Raw genomic sequence first — 19,362 nt, 5'->3', positions numbered from 1 at the left:
CTATTTAATGAGCTTCGTTCTATTTATAGAGCTTCGTTCTATTTAAAGAGCTTCCTTCTATTTAATGAGCTTCCTTCTATTTAAAGAGCTTCGTTCTATTTAATGAGCTTCGTTCTATTTAATGAGCTTCCTTCTATTTATAGAGCTTCGTTCTATTTAATGAGCTTCCTTCTATTTAAAGAGCTTCGTTCTATTTAATGAGCTTCCTTCTATTTAAAGAGCTTCCTTCTATTTAATGAGCTTCGTTCTATTTATAGAGCTTCGTTCTATTTAAAGAGCTTCCTTCTATTTAATGAGCTTCCTTCTATTTAAAGAGCTTCGTTCTATTTAATGAGCTTCCTTCTATTTATAGAGCTTCGTTCTATTTAATGAGCTTCGTTCTATTCAATGAGCTTCCTTCTATTTAAAGAGCTTCGTTCTATTTAATGAGCTTCGTTCTATTTAAAGAGCTTCCTTCTATTTAAAGAGCTTCCTTCTATTTAAAGAGCTTCATTCTATTTAATGAGCTTCCTTCAATTTAAAGAGCTTCATTCTATTTAATGAGCTTCCTTCTATTTAAAGAGCTTCGTTCTATTTAAAGAGCTTCCTTCTATTTAATGAGCTTCGTTCTATTTATAGAGCTTCGTTCTATTTAAAGAGCTTCCTTCTATTTAATGAGCTTCCTTCTATTTAAAGAGCTTCGTTCTATTTAATGAGCTTCGTTCTATTTAATGAGCTTCCTTCTATTTATAGAGCTTCATTCTATTTAAAGAGCTTCCTTCTATTTAATGAGCTTCGTTCTATTCAATGAGCTTCCTTCTATTTAAAGAGCTTCGTTCTATTTAATGAGCTTCGTTCTATTTAAAGAGCTTCCTTCTATTTAAAGAGCTTCCTTCTATTTAATGAGCTTCCTTCTATTTAAAGAGCTTCGTTCTATTTAAAGAGCTTCGTTCTATTTAATGAGCTTCGTTCTATTTAATGAGCTTCCTTCTATTTAAAGAGCTTCCTTCTATTTAAAGAGCTTCCTTCTATTTAAAGAGCTTCGTTCTATTTAATGAGCTTCCTTCTATTTAATGAGCTTCGTTCTATTTAAAGAGCTTCATTCTATTTAATGAGCTTCGTTCTCTTTAAAGAGCTTCGTTCTATTTAAAGAGCTTCGTTCTATTTAATGAGCTTCCTTCTATTTAATGAGCTTCCTTCTATTTAATGAGCTTCCTTCTTTTAAAGAGCTTCATTCTATTTAAAGAGCTTCGTTCTATTTTATGAGCTTCGTTCTATTTAATGAGCTTCCTTCTATTTAATGAGCTTCGTTCTATTTAAAGAGCTTCGTTCTATTTAATGAGCTTCATTCTATTTAATGAGCTTCATTCTATTTAAAGAGCTTCATTCTATTTAATGAGCTCCGTTCTATTTAAAGAGCTTCGTTCTATTTAATGAGCTTCGTTCTATTTAAAGAGCTTCGTTCTATTTAAAGAGCTTCCTTCTATTTAATGAGCTTCGTTCTATTTAAAGAGCTTCGTTCTATTTAATGAGCTTCATTCTATTTAATGAGCTTCATTCTATTTGAAGAGTATTTAAAGAGCTTCGTTCTATTTAATGAGCTTCCTTCTATTTAATGAGCTTCCTTCTATTTAATGAGCTTCGTTCTATTTAAAGAGCTTCGTTCTATTTAAAGAGCTTCGTTCTATTTAATGAGCTTCCTTCTATTTAATGAGCTTCCTTCTATTTAAAGAGCTTCGTTCTATTTAAAGAGCTTCGTTCTATTTAATGAGCTTCCTTCTATTTAATGAGCTTCCTTCTATTTAATGAGCTTCGTTCTATTTGAAGAGCTTCATTCTATTTAATGAGCTTCCTTCTATTTAAAGAGCTTCATTCTATTTAAAGAGCTTCATTCTATTGAATGAGCTTCCTTCTATTTAAAGAGCTTCCTTCTATTTTATGAGCTTCCTTCTATTTAAAGAGCTTCATTCTATTTAAAGAGCTTCATTCTATTTAATGAGCTTCCTTCTATTTAATGAGCTTCGTTCGATTTAATGAGCTTCGTTCTATTTAAAGAGCTTCGTTCTATTTAAAGAGCTTCATTCTATTTAATGAGCTTCCTTCTATTTAAAGAGCTTCGTTCTATTTAATGAGCTTCCTTCTATTTAATGAGCTTCCTTCTATTTAAAGAGCTTTGTTCTATTTAAAGAGCTTTGTTCTATTTAAAGAGCTTCCCTCTATTTAAAGTGCTTCGTTCTATTTAATGAGCTTCCTTCTATTTGAAGAGCTTCGTTCTATTTAAAGCGCTTCCTTCTATTTAAAGAGCTTCGTTCTATTTAAAGAGCTTCCTTCTATTTAAGAGCTTCCTTCTATTTAAGAGCTTCCTTCTATTTAAGAGCTTCCTTCTATTTAATGAGCTTCCTTCTATTTAATGAGCTTCCTTCTATTTAAAGAGCTTCCTTCTATTTAATGAGCTTCCTTCTATTTAATGAGCTTCCTTCTATTTAAAGAGCCTCGTTCTATTTAAAGAGCTTCGTTCTATTTAATGAGCTTCCTTCTATTTAAAGAGCTTCGTTCTATTTAAAGCGCTTCGTTCTATTTAATGAGCTTCGTTCTATTTAAAGAGATCTGTTCTATTTAATGAGCTTCGTTCTATTTAAGAGCTCTGTTCTATTTAATGAGCTTCCTTCTATTTAAAGAGCTTCCTTCTATTTAAAGAGCTCCGTTCTATTTAAAGAGCTCCGTTCTATTGAGCATGGTTTGTTCTATTTAAAGCGCTTCACTCTCTCACTCTATTTAAATTATAAATGTTGTGAGTTGCTTTTGTGTTAAAATTGTGTGTTAACCACTTCGAAGTACAAAGGAAAACTGCTCGCTGAATAATGACCTTGCGAAGTTAATTTATTTGTTTAACCGTTCCATTATTTTATCTGGCTTAACTGTTGTATCAAGTTTGGCAATCTTGTCGTAATTGATGGAATATCTTGCTTGAGCATTTTCGTGCCCTGTATATTTTGACTATGGAAGTAGAAGTTACATGAGGGGAAAGGAATAGAAGGCTATGCTGATAGGGCGAGATGCAGAGGGCTTGGAGGAGGCTCGTGTGGAGCATAAACACCGGCATGGACCAGGTGGGCCGAATGGCCCGTTTCTGTGCTGTAAATACTTTGCAATTCTATGTATTCATGTGTCTTGACCATGTGACTGTGTTCTGACCATGTGACACTGTCTTGATCATGTGACTGTGTTTAACTGTGAGATTGCGTGTTTTGACCAGGTTTGCTGATGATACAAAGCTTGGTGGGAATGCAATTTGTGAGGAGGATGCAAAGAGGCTTCAAGGGGATATAGATAGGCTGAGTGGGCAAGAATATGGCAAATGGAATATAATGTGAAGAAATATGAAGTTATCCACTTTGGTAGGAAAAATAGAAAAGCAGAGTTTTTTTTATATGGTGAGAGATTGGGAAATGTTGGTGTTCGGAGGGACCTGGGTGTCCTTGTACATAAATCACTGAAAGTTATCATGCAGGTACAGCAAGCAATTAGGAAAGAAATGGTATGTTGGCCTTTATTACAAGAGGATTTGAGTACAAGAGTAAAGACATCTTGCTGCAATTCTATAGGGCCCTGGTGAGACCACACCTGGAGTATTGTGTACAGTTTTGGTCTCCTTACCTAAGGAAGGATATACTTGCCATAGAGGGAGTGCAATGAAGGTTCACCAGACTGATTCCTGGGATGGGGGGATTGTCCTATGAGGAGAGATTGAGTAGACTAGGCCTATATTCTCTAGAGTTTAGAAGAATGAGAGGTGATCTCATTGAAACATACAAAATTCTTACAGGGCTTTACAGGGTAGATGCAGGGAGGATGTTTCCCCTGGCTGGTGAGTCTAGAACCAGGGGTCACAGTCTCAGAATAAGGGGTCGGCCATTTAGGGCTGAGATGAGGAGAAATTTCTTCATTTAGAGGGTGTTGAATCTTTGGAATTCTCTACCCCAGAGGGCTGTGGAGGCTCAGTCGTTGAGTATATTCAAGACAGAAATCGATAGATTTTTGGATATTAAGGGAATCAAGGGATATGGGGGTAGTGCAGGAAAGTGGAGATATGAGGTAGATCACCAGCCATGATCTTATTGAATGGCGGAGCAGGCTCAAGGGGCCAAATGGCCTACTCCTGCTCCTATTTCTTATGTTCTTATGTTCAACTCTGGTAGGCATACGTCTGCAGCACCAATACTCAACACTACATTGGCCACAGGGCCACCTAGAATTAAATTTAAATGTAATGAGCAAAACTCAGGCATTTTTGTCTGTTTTTGGTTTTGTGGCTGTTCCTTGGAATTCAGTCACGGTACATAAAAAATTTGAGTGACCAGATATTCAAAAACTAGGAAGTCCTGGTAACTCTTTCTGGGTCACCACTACCTTCTCAAGGACAACTCGGATCGGGCAATAAATGCTGGCCTTGCCAGTGATTCCTACATCCCGAGAGTTAATTTTAAAAAGACAGCCTGAATCGCCCTCTTATGGGGATCCCTGCCCTCAATACCCGGGGGTCTCTCCCCGTAGCTCCTGACACGGCCAGAAACACCTGGGAGCCGTTCCTGCTGCTTACCCCTCCTGCTCCCTGCTCCCTGAGACATCGGCTAGGCTCTGCTGCCAGAGAGAGATGACTCCCCTCTCCTCCCTTCCCCTCTCCCCGCACCCTCACTTCCCTCCCCTCCTCTCCTCTCCCCGCACCCTCACTTCCCGCCTCCCTCTCCCCCTCTTTTTTAGGTGATCACAGGCTGGCACCACAGCTGAATTTCCCTCCCTGTCAGGAGCAGTGTTGCGGCTCCAGACCCACCCTGATGAGCGCCCGGGATTAGCCGATAATTCCCTCTCTGCTGGGAGCCCAATCAACACGAGGACAATCCAGCCCTTAGCACTTTGGAGGACGGCTGGTAGCAAGATGTTTTATTTCTGATTTCCTTCACCCGTGCCATTTCCTCATTATTTCTATTACGGGATATTACAAATGATCCAATCTAATAAAGTCAGTCCCACACAGCAGCTGTAATGTTATTACTTAAAACGAATTACTGATCTCTGAAACCTTTTGGACGCAAAGAGCAGAGAGAAGAAATGTATCCTCTCGGAACAGGTCCTAATCTTCACTGTAATCTACACGGCTTTTAAATGTTTGGCAGAACCACAAATCCATAGAGCTGGTGTTAATTGCCCAGATTTTGCTGGAGTGGGGCATCTCATGGCGTGCCCCGTTAGACTTTCTCCTGCACCCTTCAGCTTGAAAATGTTTGCGTCGTGAATTGCTGGAAGTGCGACCTGGTAACAGCATGGCGAGGGCAACAGGGACCTCGATAGACGCTGGGACCAACAGTCCACCCCCAGAGGAACGATGGAGAAGGAAATAGCGAGGCAGGTTTTGCTGAAAAAAGAACCGTGTGTGAAGGACCCAGCCACTTGTGGCGAGGAAGAGATACGCCGGGAATTGCGAATCGCCACAAGTTGCTGCCATTAGCCTCGCGAAAACGGCAGCTCGCCCTTAACCGCCCTGTGAGTTTCGTGAAGTTGCTGCATTTACACGTTAATTGCCCAATAAACTCGCTACAGAAAGTCAAGTCACGTAATTATCAGCCCAAGCACCCTTTTAACATGATATTTGTTAATGATTGCCAGTCAACCTCTCTGGCGCAGAAAGTGAATAATTAAATTGTGGAGTCTCATCCCCTCAGGTTTTAGTTGTATTTTAAAATATCAAATTTTCATTTTAACATTTTTCTTACTTTTCCTTTCATCTCTTTTTTCTCTTTTAATCCAAACTTATTTCCCCTCTATTTCTCTTTCTGTACCTGTCACCCTCTTTTCCACCATTCCTCTGTTTATTTCTCAATCCTTTAATCTCATTGGTTATGGAGATATACAATTTATCGCGTTGTTCAGTAAGGTCCCAGATGTCCTGCTGCCCTCATTGTGCTGTTATCAGCCCGCACTTCCAGCAACTCACAGGGCAACCGAAACCAAAACGTGCACAAACAAGTCTAACTAACAGTATCCCGCTCCAGCCAAACCTGGCCCATTGTGAATTAGAGTCAAACCAGGTACAGAAAGAGAAATAAAGAGAGGGAGAAAAAAAGAGACAGAAAGGAGAAGCAAGAAAAAAAATGTAAATGAAAAATTTCTTAAACCTCAAGAACAATTTACTACCTGCAGGAATGAGAATCCATAGTTTCAGTTGTTACCTTTCTGGGCCAGAGAGGTTGAATGGCATTACAGGAGCATAAATCTCATCACTAACAGGGTCCTTACATCATTAAGTACCAGCCCCAACTTTCTATGATGAGTTTAACTGGTAATTAATGTGCAAATGCAGCAATTTCTTGAAACTCATGCGGAGGTTGACAGCGAGCTGCCATTTTCGTGAGGCTAACGGCAGAGCGGCGCAAATGGTCCAGCAATTTGTGGTGATTCGCAACTCAAGGGATAGCTCTTCCTCTTCCAAAAGTTGCTGGGTTATTTACACATTAAACTCTCCGGTATTCTGCCAGCAAATTTTGGCCCAATATTACCGGGAAGTAAGGTGAAACGATTCGAACCTGGAGTCTCTGCTTCGGGACTCCTTTTAAAAACCAGTCTGTAGCAAGCAGAGTCTACTTAAACCTGCACTGATTGGCACAAAGATCAGTACAGCTGAAGGAGGCCATTTGTCCCTCTCACTCATTCTACAACGGAAACCCACAATCCTTCAACACAGACTTCAGAGTTATTGCCTTCACCCCACCATGAGACCATTTAATGTAAGGATTGCACAGTGTGTGAAGAACTGCTGACATCCGTTCCCAACTTGCCTTTTACTGATGTGTACCAGTGTCCCATTAATACTGCGGATAAGGACGGATATACTTGCCATAGAAGGAGCGCAACGAAGGTTCACCAGACTGGTTCCTGGGATGGGGGATTGTCCTATGAGGACAGATTGAGTAGACTAGGCCTATATTCTCTAGAGTTTAGAAGAATGAGAGGTGATCTCATTGAAACATACAAAATTCTTACAGGGCTTGACAGGGTAGATGCAGGGACGATGTTTCCCCTGGCTGGGGAGTCTAGAACCAGGGGTCACACTCTCAGAATAAGGGGTCGGCCATTTAGGACTGAGATGAGGAGACATTTCTTCACTCAGAGGGTGGTGAATCTTTGGAATTCTCCATCCCAGAGGGCTGTGAAGGCTCAGTCGTTGGGTATAATCAAGACAGAGATCGATAGATTTTTGGATATTAAGGGAATCAAGGGATATGGGGATAGTGCTGGAAAGTGGAGATGAGGTAGAAGATCAGCCATGATCTTATTGAATGGCGGAGCAGGCTCGAGGGGCCAAATGGCCCTATTTCATATGTTCTTACTATGTTCTTATGACTGTGTTCTGATTATGTGACTATTTTGACCATGTGACTGTGTTCTGATCATGTGACTGTTTTATGGTGGGATTATGTGGCCCTTGACATATAACCCCATGTTCATCCTCCCAGGGGCATGGATTATCACAGGAGGCTCCTTTGCTGGGGTGATGAAGCATGTTGGAGAGGCAGTGCGACACTGTAAAATGACCAGCAGCCCCAGGGAAAGGCAGATTGTTGCAATTGGTATCGCCAGCTGGGGTATAGTGCACAACCGAGAGAACCTGGTCCGTGGAGAGGTGAGTTGTATAAGACAATGATCAGTTTGAATCCTGCATCAAGTGTGGGATATTGCCATTAACCGACAGTCGATGCTTTTTTCATGCCCAAATTCAAAGGTGCCCCCAAAAAGGAGCTGGAGTAGGCCCTAGTGGTGGATTTGTGCTGGGAGGTGAGGCCACGCATCGACCATGGACACGAGGGTCGGGCAATCTGAGGCCTTCACAGGCCCGGCACACATCATTTATACTGCGCCTGTCTAGCACATGGCATTGGGCAGCAGCAAGAGAGGAACTGGGCCCTCAGCAGTCTGTTACAATGAGGAGCTGCAGGCAACCATGAGATACACTGCCAATGCTGCCTGAAACTAACTACTTGCCTTTCATGGAATAGGGAATGACTCCTGTGGGATATTGCATGGACGAAGCAAACCAGGGCAGATTATCCTGCCTGGACCACAACCATTCCCACTTTATCCTGGTGGATAATGGGACCCATGGACAATACGGTGTGGAGATTCCCCTGAGAACCCAGCTGGAAAAGTACATCTCAAAGCAGAGAATGGGGACTGAAGGTAGGAGCCTCGCAATGATCTTTCATCTCTGGGCCCTGGGCTTAAATCTGACCCGTGCTGTACCTGCCCTGGGAGTGTTTGATGGGACAGTGTAGAGGGAGCTTTACCCTGTATCTAACCCGTGCTGTACCTGCCCTGGGAGTGTTTGATGGGACAGTGTAGAGGGAGCTTTACTCTGTATCTAACCCGTGCTGTACCTGCCCTGGGAGTGTTTGATGGGACAGTGTAGAGGGAGCTTTACTCTGTATCTAACCCGTGCTGTACCTGCCCTGGGAGTGTTTGATGGGACAGTGTAGAGGGAGCTTTACTCTGTATCTAACCCGTGCTGTACCTGCCCTGGGAGTGTTTGATGGGACAGGGTAGAGGGAGCTTTACTCTGTATCTAACCCGTGCTGTACCTGCCCTGGGAGTGTTTGATGGGGCAGTGTAGAGGGAGCTTTACTCTGTATCTAACCCGTGCTGTACCTGCCCTGGGAGTGTTTGATGGGACAGTGTAGAGGGAGCTTTACTCTGTATCTAACCCGTGCTGTACCTGCTCTGCGAGTGTTTGATGGGGCAGTGTAGAGGGAGCTTTACTCTATATCTAACCTGTGCTGTACCTGCCCCGGGAGTGTTTGATGGGACAGTGTAGAGGGAGCTTTACTCTGTATCTAACCCGTGCTGTACCTGCCCTGGGAGTGTTTGATGGGACAGTGTAGAGGGGTCTTTACTCTGTATCTAACCCGTGCTGTACATGCCCTGGGAGTGTTTGATGGGACAGTGTAGAGGGGGCTTTACTCTGTATCTAACCCGTGCTGTACCTGCCCTGGGAGTGTTTGATGGGACAGTGTAGAGGAAGCTTTACTCTGTATCTAACCCGTGCTGTACATGCCCTGGGAGTGTTTGATGGGACAGTGTAGAGGGAGCTTTACTCTGTATCTAACCCGTGCTGTACCTGCCCTGGGAGTGTTTGATGGGACAGTGTAGAGGGAGCTTTACTCTGTATCTAACCTGTGCTGTACCTGCCCTGGGAGTGTTTGATGGGACAGTGTAGAGGGAGCTTTACTCTGTATCTAACCTGTGCTGTACCTGCCCTGGGGGTGTTTGATGGGACAGTGTAGAGGGAGCATTACTCTGTATCTAACCCGTGCTGTACCTGCCCTGGGGGTGTTTGATGGGACAGTGTAGAGGGAGCTTTACTCTGTATCTAACCCGTGCTGTACCTGTCCTGGGAGTGTTTGATGTGACAGTGTAGAGGGAGCTTTACTCTGTATCTAACCCGTGCTGTACCTGCCCTGAGAGTGTTTGATGGGACAGTGTAGAGGGAGCTTTACTCTGTATCTAACCCATGCTGTACCTGCCCTGGGAGTGTTGATGGGACAGTGTAGAGGGAGCTTTACTCTGTATCTAACCCGTGCTGTACCTGCCCTGGGAGTTTGATGGGACAGTGTAGAGGGAGCTTTACTCTGTATCTAACCCATGCTGTACCTGCCCTGGGAGTGTTTGATGGGAAAGTGTAGAGGGAGCTTTACTCTGTATTTAACCCGTGCTGTACCTGCCCTGGGAGTGTTTGATGGGACAGTGTAGAGGGAGCTTTACTCTGTATCTTACCCGTGCTGTACCTGCCCTGGGAGTGTTTGATGGGACAGTGTAGAGGGAGCTTTACTCTGTATCTAACCCGTGCTGTACCTGCCGTGGGAGTGTTTGATGGAACAGTGTAGAGGGAGCTTTACTCTGTATCTAACCCTAACCCGTGCTGTACCTGCCCTGGGAGTGTTTGATGGGACAGCGTAGAGGTAGCTTTACTCTGTATCTAACCTGTGCTGTACCTGCCCTGGGAGTATTTGATGGAACAGTGTAGAGGGAGCTTTACTCTGTATCTAACCTGTGCTGTACCTGCCCTGGGAGTGTTTGATGGAACAGCGTAGAGGGAGCTTTACTCTGTATCTAACCTGTGCTGTACCTGCCCTGGGAGTGTTTGATGGGACAGTGTAGAGGGAGCTTTACTCTGTATCTAACCCGTGCTGTACCTGCCCTGGGAGTATTTGATGGAACAGTGCAGAGGGAGCTTTACTCTGCATCTAACCTGTGCTGTACCTGCCCTGGGAGTGTTTGATGGGACAGTGCAGAGGGGTCTTTACTCTGTATCTAACCCGTGCTGTACCTTCCCTGGGAGTGTTTGATGGGACAGTGTAGAGGGAGCTTTACTCTGTATCTAACCCGTGCTGTACATGCCCTGGGAGTGTTTGGTGGGACAGTGTAGAGGGAGCTTTACTCTGTATCTAACCCGTGCTGTACCTGCCCTGGGAGTGTTTGATGGGACAGTGTAGAGGGAGCTTTACTCTGTATCTAACCCGTGCTGTACCTGCCCTGGGAGTGTTTGATGGGACAGTGTAGAGGGAGCTTTACTCAGTATCTAACCTGTGCTGTACCTGCCCTGGGAGTGTTTGATGGGACAGTGTAGAGGGGGCTTTACTCTGTATCTTACCCGTGCTGTACCTGCCCTGGGAGTGTTTGATGGGACAGTGTAGAGGGAACTTTACTCAGTATCTAACCCATGCTGTACCTGCCCTGGGAGTGTTTGATGGGACAGTGTAGAGGGGGCTTTACTCTGTATCTTACCCATGCTGTACCTGCACTGGGAGTTTTTGATTGGACAGTGTAGAGGGAGCTTTACTCTGTACCTAACCCATTCTGTTCCTGCCATGGGAGTGTTTGATGAGACAGTGTAGTGGAAGCTTTACTCTGTATCTAACCCGTGCTGTACAAATCCTGGGAATGTTTGATGGGACAGTGTAGAGGGAGCTTTACTCTGTATCTAACCCGTGCTGTACCTGCCCTGGGAGTGTTTGATATGGGGTCTCGTGTGCGAATAAGTTAGGGATCTGTGATTACTTGGGACACAGCATATATATGTACAACAGCGCAACACGGCTTCTAGTAAGAACTGTGCTGCATATGGCTTTATTATTATATACATCAATAATCCACCAGGTGGCTCTATTATACTCTCCCTTCTTATTGAAGAAGTTAATCATAGCAAATAATCATTGTACATGACTTGCATGGTATACATAACTCTTGGTATACATTTCTCAAATGGAACCCATTTTATGTTTCCAAATTCTACTATAGAATTCTGTAACACAAACAAAAGATATGAACTTATCTTCCATATTTACAGATTAAACTTTACCACTGGTTTTCTGTTTCGAAGAGGGTACCTTCTTTCTTTAACAGAACTTTCAGATCTTGTTGCAGGACTTTGACTCATTCTAGGCTGAGCCTGTGGAAAATTTTCTCCAAGGGCTGACCTTGATCTACATTTGGACTCTCTACACTTTCAGACTGTTTTTCTGCCTGACAAGGGCTCAGACTTAAATTCTGACTTTCTCTTGGATTTGTTTCTGGTACATCTGATGTAGGATTTGCTACTGATACTCTAATTGTAACAAGACTATCTGACTCATCAGAATAAATTGAATCATCCCAGCTTTCAACTCCTTCCACATCTGTAGGTAAGATATGATCAATGTGAACAAACCTAACCTTTCCATGATCAAACATCTTGACCAAATATGTGTGAGGACCACATATCTTCGCTACTCTTCCTGGTGACCACGTTAGCCGTTTATGGTGATGGTTCTTCACTCTAACCTTCTGGTTCAACTTCACACTTCTCTCTCTAACTCCACCTTTATCATGACTCTCTTTCTGCCTTGATTGTTTCTCTTCTACGGACTATGCCAAGTTTGGCTTTAACAACGAGAATCTGGTTCGTGGCTGTCGCTTGAGTACCAATTCTGCTGGTTTTCTACCAGTAGTGGTATGAGGAGTATTCTGATAGGTAATCAGAAAATTTTCCAGTTTGTGGTCCAACGACAACTGACATTTCTTTGGATTTAGATCCACCATTTTCTTGATGAGGGCACGTTTGACAATTTGTACTGTGCGCTCTGCTGCACCATTTGAAGCAGGGTGGTACGGTGGAACTTTGGTATGTTTCACACCATTTCTGCTCATGAACTGTGTGAACTCTTCTGAACAAAATTGCTTTCCATTATCAGACACAATTTCTTCTGGGAGGCCTTATGAAGAAAACAATCTTCGCAAATTGTCTAGTGTTTTGCTTGTTGTTATTATCCGCATCAGGAACACCTCTACCCACTTCGAGTGACTATCTATCACTGTGAATAATTGCTATCCTTCTAGCTCAGCAAAATCTACATGTAACCTTTGCCACACTCTGGGAGGCCATTTTCATGGCTGTGATGGTACTGATGGTGGTTTCTTGCTCACTGATTAATATGTTGTACACTGACTGACTATGTACTCCATTTCTTTATCTAAACCTGGCCACCTTAAGTAACTGCGTGCAAAGCTCTTGGTCAAGCACATTCACAGGTGCTGGTCATGAAGATCTCCTAACAATTTAGACCTGAACCTATTTGGGATAACCACTCTTGCTCCCCACATGATACAATCTTTATCCGTTGACAATTCATTCTTATGAATGAAATATGGATGGATATCTTCTTCTGATATCTGGTTTGGCCATCCATTTGCTGTGTAATCATGCACCTTTGACATAATTGGGTCACGTTTGGTTGCCCTACCAATCTCTTCAGCAGAGACTCATCAATGTATGAGAAATAGAACACTTCTTCCTTATTGGGTGTAACTCGTGATGAAGCTGGACATAGCATCAGCATTATTGTGATCAGCTGATCATCTGTACTCAATGTCATACGTATATGCTGACAAAATCAAAGCCCATCTCTGCATTTGGGCTGCAGCTAAGGTTGGAACTGGGGACTTTGGATGGAGCATTGCTGTCAGGGGCTTATGGCCAGTAACTATGGTAAACAAGAATGACCAAACAAGTAATTGTGAAACTTCTTGACCCCAAAAATCAATGACAAAGCTTCCCTTTCGGTCTGTGCATAATTCCGCTCATTGGCACTGAGAGTACGTGAAGCAAAAGCAATTGGTCTCCTCCTCACTATCTAGTGCATGAGAGATTGCTGCCCCAACTCCATATGGAGAGGCGTCACATGCTAGCTTGATCTCCTTAGATACATCATAGTGAACTGGTTTTTACACTCTTTGAATGCTGTGTCGCATTCTTTTGACTATTTCCAAGGGACCTGTTCTCTGAACAGCTCATTCAGTGGATGTAACAATGTAGCCAAGTGGAACTTCCTGTAATAATTCAAAAGACCCAAAAATGATTGAAGTTCAGAGACATCCTTGGGAGTGAGTGCATTTCTGATTGCATCCAGCTTTCCCTTGGTTGGATGTAAACCATCTTTGTCTACGCTGTGCCCTAAGTACTCCACTGAGTTTTGAAACAACTCCCACTTGTGAGCTGTCACTCGTACTCCATGCTTCTCTCGCCATTTGAATACTTCATTCAATGAGTATGTCATCCAAATAACACACTACCCCCCATCAATTCCTTGCAAAATTTGGTTCACCACGCCCTGGAATATATCGGGGGCAGAAGACACTCCAAATGGTAACCTATTGAACTGATACAGGCCTCGGTGAGTATTTATAGTCAAGCATGACTTGGACACTTCATCTAACTCAAGTTGTAGGTAGGCGTTTGTTAGATCTAACTTTGAAAAGGTCTGGCCACCTGTCAGCGTTGTGAACAAATCTTCCACATTTGGCAACGTATTGGGTAGATTACGCTCTAGAACCTGGTTTACGGTTACCTTATAATCACCACACAACCTTACCTTACCATCTGACTTAGGTACAAAAACAATGGGTGTAGCCCAATTACTCAGATCTACCTTAGAGATAATGTTCTCAGTTTCTAGTCTTTTGAGTTCTTGCTCAATTTTCTCCTCGAATGCGTACGGTACGGGATGTGGCTTGCAGTAAACTGGTCTTGTGTCCTTCTGCACTCTGACACTCGCCTTGAAGTCTTGGATCGGACTGCCCATTTCACTGAACACTTTCGGATACTGCTTGATGACATCATCTTTTGATGCAAATTTCGCTTCCACATGAAAAATCTCATTCGAATCCAGCTTCAGTGATCCCAAGCAATTTCTACCTATCAAGGCAGGCTTGTCTCCTGCCACTACTATGAGAGGCAAGCTGACACTGATCCTTGTATTTCACTGGTATATACTTCCTACTACAGGGATTTGCTCTCCTGAGTAGCCTCACAGCTCTACCTTTGATTTCTCTAGTCGATAATCACGCAACTTGTCACGATATAGTGATTCCGGTACTACGCTCATGGATGCACCAGTGTTGATTTCCATGGGTATCTTGGTTCCTGCGACATCTACTTGGATAATGATACCTCGCGAATTGCTGTTAAGATACCTTCGTGCTCCTGATGACGTGAATCTCCAGAAACTCCTCGTCCTGCTGCTTCTCTTCAACGGTTTGTAGTGTCTGCTGACTTCTACTTCTAACATTGCCAGTCGGTTTACTCTTCTGTTGGCATGCCTTCGCAAGGTGTCCAGTTTCCTTGCAGTAGAAACACTGCCTTCACATAAGGACAGCTTTGAGTGAAGTGTTGTCCCAGGCACCGATAGCATGGCTTCAATGCACTGTTACCATGGCCAGTTGCTGAAGCCTTAGGGCCCAACTGCCTTTTACTTTTAGCCTGCAGCTGATTCACCTCGGTTGTCCGACGACTGGAAATGGTGCGGAACTCTCGGGAGTATCGGTCGGCCATATCCATTGACATAGCTGTCTGACAGGCCAAGTCAAAAGTCAAGTTGGGGTTGTCAACAATTTACTTCTGATACGTTCATGTTTTAACCCACAAACAAATCGGTCATGCAAAGCTTGGTCCTGAAAGTTTCCGAAATGACAGTGAATGGATAGCTTTTTTAAAGCTATAATGTATTCACTGATACCCTCGTCATTTAATTGATCACGTGTTCCAAAATTATAACTTTCAGTAATTTCCAGGGGCTCAGGACTGTAGTGCTGTTCTAACTTGGTTAGGATCTCCTTCAGTGGCATATCCTTCGGCTTGGCGGGAACAAGCACATTTTTCAGAGTTTCATACACCTCGGGGCCTGCTTCAGTCAAACAAATGCTCGTTTCCTTTCTAAAACAGCCCAGTTACAGTTTATATCATTGGGGACTTCGATGATACTATTCGCAGTGAAAAACATTTCTAGCCACTCCACATGCACTCCAAAAGTGTCTCAGTCATGATGGAACTCACCCAAGCGCCCTATTATTCCCATAGCGCGGCCATCTGGACTCTGGCAACGTCAACAGTTCAGTCACGTGTACTCAAAATTTACCTCGGATTTTAAGTTTTTCTGCAAAACGAAGAACCTCTAACAGTCCCTCCATTGGTTGGCAGGATTATCCTCCAACAAAAAGTTCAGCTGGGGAATCCGCAATCGCATCCTCATCGCCAATTCTGTGATATCTTGAGACACAGCATATATATACAACAGCACAACGTGTCTTCTGGTAAGAACTGTACTGCATATGGCTTTATTATATACATCAGTAGTCCACCAGGTGGCACTATTACAGGCTCAGCTGTGAAGTTTTCCACAGTCAAAAAGCTGACACTATCTGCTCAAACTTACACATGAAGAGTGGCCAGTTTTTTGGTAAAGTGCAGAGGAGGGAGAGTAGAATGTCAGCACTATCAAGAGATGAGATGGAGGTAAGGACGCTAACTGAAGTGTGGGGTTTCCTAAAGTCTTCATTCTCTGCAGGTGATGCTAGGTTCAATCGGCCCGAGAGCTGTAACCATTGGTTGTAGTATTCGGTCGGACACATTGTACTGTATTTTGTGGGTCTGGAAGGAAGAATGAGGGTTAAAAATGAAGGGCCAGATTTAGGAATACTACTCCTGGCAGGGACCCTCTCTCGCTGACATTGTATGTTGAGAAGTTATGGCCTGTGGGAGAGAATGTATGATGCATTTGTAAGATAAGCCTAAAACCCCTGTTCTTTACTGGTGACAAGTTGTGACCAATGCTTGTTTTGTAGATGTTGGAATCGAGACCCCAATTGTTTGTGTTGTCCTTGAAGGAGGACCCGGAACTCTGAACGTAAGTAAAAAAAGAAAGACTTGCATTTAAATAGTGCCCTTCATGACTTCAGGACATCCCAAAGTGCTTTGCATCCAATTAAGTATTTTTTACAGCCAATGAAGTATAGTCACTGTTGTAATGTAGGAAATGAGGCAGCCAATTTGTGCACAGCAAGCTCCCACAAACAATAGTGTGATGATGACCAGATAATCTGTTTTTTTAATGATGTTGGTTGAGGCATAAATATTGGCCAAGACAATATTCTTCTGTGAATAGTATCATGGGATCTTTTACGTCCACCTGAGAGGGCTGATGAGGCCTCGGTTTAATGTCTCATCCGAAAGACGGCACCTCCGACAGTGCAGCACTCCCTCAGTTCTGGCTCTCTGACAGTGCAGCGCTCCTTCAGTACTGGCCCTTCAACAGAGCAGCGCTCCCTCAGTACTAGCCACTGGTCCTCCAACAGTGCAGCACTCCCTCAGTACTGCCCCTCCGACAGCGCAGCACTCCCACTGTACTGCCCCTCCAACAGTGCAGCATTCCCTCACTATGTAGCTCCGCCAGTGCAGTGCTCCCTCAATACTGCTCCTCCAACAGAGCAGCGTTCCCTCAGTATTGGACACTTCCTCTCCAACAGTGCAGAGCTCCTCAGTACTGCCCCTCCGATTGTGCAGCACTCCCTCAGTACAGGCCCTCCGACAGTGCAGCGCTCTCTCAGTACTGGCCCTCCGACAATCCAGCACTCCCTCAATACTGCACTGGAGCGTCAGCCTAGATTTTGTGCTCAAGTCTCTGTAGTGGGGACTTGAACTCACAACCTTCTGACTCAGAGGCAAGGGTGCTACCCACTGAGCCACAGCTGACATCATCTCTATCTATATATTAATAGAAGCCTTGCATAGGATGCACACTTCCTGTCCCTAAACCTTACTTCCTGTTGTCATGATTTGTCATCACATTTTCTTTACCATTCTAAATGACTATGTCAACATTTCCCATTCAATTTTGCTGTCAAGTGTCACGGTGTAGTTGCAAGTCTTGGCCACTGTGGCTCTGTAAAACATGTACCTGAAGTCTCTCTGCCTACTCTGTCACCATCTTGTATAAACAAAATATCTTGTATTCATCAGTCTTATGGTATATTAGTACAGTATTTAGTGTATCTAGTGTATCTAGTGTATTTACATAGGATTACATAGGATATACGGCACAGAAACAGGCCATTCGGCCCAACCAATCCATGGAGCATTTATGCTCCACTCAAGCTATTTATTTCACTTTCTATTTTTCCCCTCCAGTTTCTCCCCCGTCCTTCTCTCCCCATGCTGGGGAGTTCCTCAGGCACAAACAGCCTCAGGTACCATTCCCACGTGTTCATGGTTCATCTGTGAGCCCACACAGTGAGCTCGCCGGATATTCAACTCTGGTACAGCATCAATCTTCCTCAACCTAATCCTTCTCAGCAAGGGCCACGGGAAAGTGACCAGGTACAGGGAGCTAGGCCATGATGGGAGCAGCGAGTGTGCTGAGGTCCAGAAGAGGCTTGTGGCAATTGGCCACCCGCTTGAACTATGAACCCCCTGTGGTTTTTTTTGTGATGGTGATTTTTCTCTTGCAGACAATATACAGTGCGATGGGCAACGGGACACCTTGTGTGATAGTGGAGGGTTCGGGCCGAGTGGCTGATGTTCTGGCTAATGCGGCTGACCTGCCCATGGCTCAGATAACGATCTCCTTCATCCAGAAGCAGCTGCGCACATTCTTTGCTGAAAGCTACGACAGATTCTCTGAGCATGAGATAATATCATGGACCAAAAAGGTACAGTGCTGGCTCGTTCCTGGGGCTGTTCTCGCCCTCCCTCCTCTCCTAGAAACATAGCAACATAGGAACAGGAGGAGGCCAATCAGCCCCTCCAGCCTGCTCCGCCATTCAATCAGATCATGGCTGATCTGCGACCTAACTCCAAATACCCACCTTTGGCACATATCTCTTAATAACAAAAATCTATCAATCTCAGATTTAAAATTAACAATTGATCTAGCATCAATTGCCGTTTGCGGAAGAGAGTTCCAGACTTCTACCACCCTTTGTGTGTAGAAGTGTTTCCTAATTTCACTCCTGAAAGGACTGGCTCTAATTTTTAGACTGTGTTCCCTAGCCCTAGAATCCCCAACCAGCGGAAATAGTTTCTCTCAGTCTACCCTATCTGTTCCCCTTAATATCTTGAAAACTTCGATCAGATCACCCCTTAACCTTCTAAATTCTAGGGAATACAACCCTAATTTGTGTAATCTCTCCTCGTAACTTAACCCTTGAAGTCCGGGTATCATTCTGGTGAATCTGCACTGCACTCCCTCCAAGGCCAATATATCCTTCCTAAGATGGGGTGCCCAGAGCTGCTCACAGTACTCCAGGTGTGATCTAACCAGGGTTTTGTATAGCTGCAGCATAACTTCTAACCCCTTGTATTCTAGTCCTCTCGATGTAAAGGCCAACATCCCATTAGCCTTTTTGATTATTTTTGTACCTGATCATGACATTTTAATGATCTATGTACTTGGACCCCTGAGTCTCTTTGGACCTCCACTGTTTTTAGCTTTTTACCATTTAGAAAGTACCCCGTTCTATCCTTTTAAGGTCCAAAGTGGATGACCTCACATTTGCTTACATTGAAATCCATTTGCCACAGTTTTGCCCATTTACTTAATCTATCAATATCCCTTTGTAATTTTATGCTTTCATCTACACTGCCTACAATGCTGCCTATCTTTGTGTCATCAGCAAATTTGGATACATGACTTTCTATGCCATCATCTAAGTCATTAATAAATATTGTGAATAGTTGAGATCCCAACACAGATCCCTGTGGGATACCACTAATCACATCCTGCCAATTTGAGCACCTACCCACTATCCCTACTCACTGCCTCCTGCCGCTCAGCCAATTTCCTAACCAGGTCAATCATTTTCCCTCAATTCCGTGGGCTTCTGTCTTAGATAACAGTCTCTTATGTGGGACTTTATCAAATGCCTTCTGGAAGTCCATATAAATAACATCCATAGACATTCCCCTGTCCATTACTTTAGTCACCTCCTCAAAAAATTCAATCAGGTTTGTGCTCACTTACATCCTTT

At 43.7% G+C, this 19,362-nt stretch overlaps 1 protein-coding gene across 2 annotated transcripts in view; it reads left to right on the top strand.

Annotated features, from left to right (window-relative positions):
* Positions 1-19,362, top strand: part of trpm2 (transient receptor potential cation channel, subfamily M, member 2) — a 337,017-nt gene that overhangs the window by 57,277 nt on the left and 260,378 nt on the right. For both annotated transcript variants that reach the window (XR_015078103.1, XM_085985384.1), the window contains exons 6-9: positions 7,491-7,657; positions 8,031-8,211; positions 16,183-16,244; positions 17,845-18,045. Coding sequence is in view for 1 of the 2 variants with exons in the window: in XM_085985384.1 (XP_085841510.1) it covers positions 7,491-7,657; positions 8,031-8,211; positions 16,183-16,244; positions 17,845-18,045 (611 nt within the window). In the remaining variant the exon portion in view is untranslated. The remainder of the gene's footprint in view (positions 1-7,490; positions 7,658-8,030; positions 8,212-16,182; positions 16,245-17,844; positions 18,046-19,362) is intronic.

Source organism: Somniosus microcephalus, chromosome 4, assembly GCF_052327205.1.
Source record: "Somniosus microcephalus isolate GS21.2 chromosome 4, FLI_Smic_1.0, whole genome shotgun sequence".
NCBI classification, from domain to species: domain Eukaryota; kingdom Metazoa; phylum Chordata; class Chondrichthyes; order Squaliformes; family Somniosidae; genus Somniosus; species Somniosus microcephalus.
Note: the sequence above shows the minus strand (reverse complement) of the source record. Positions and strands in the feature narration are given on the sequence as shown.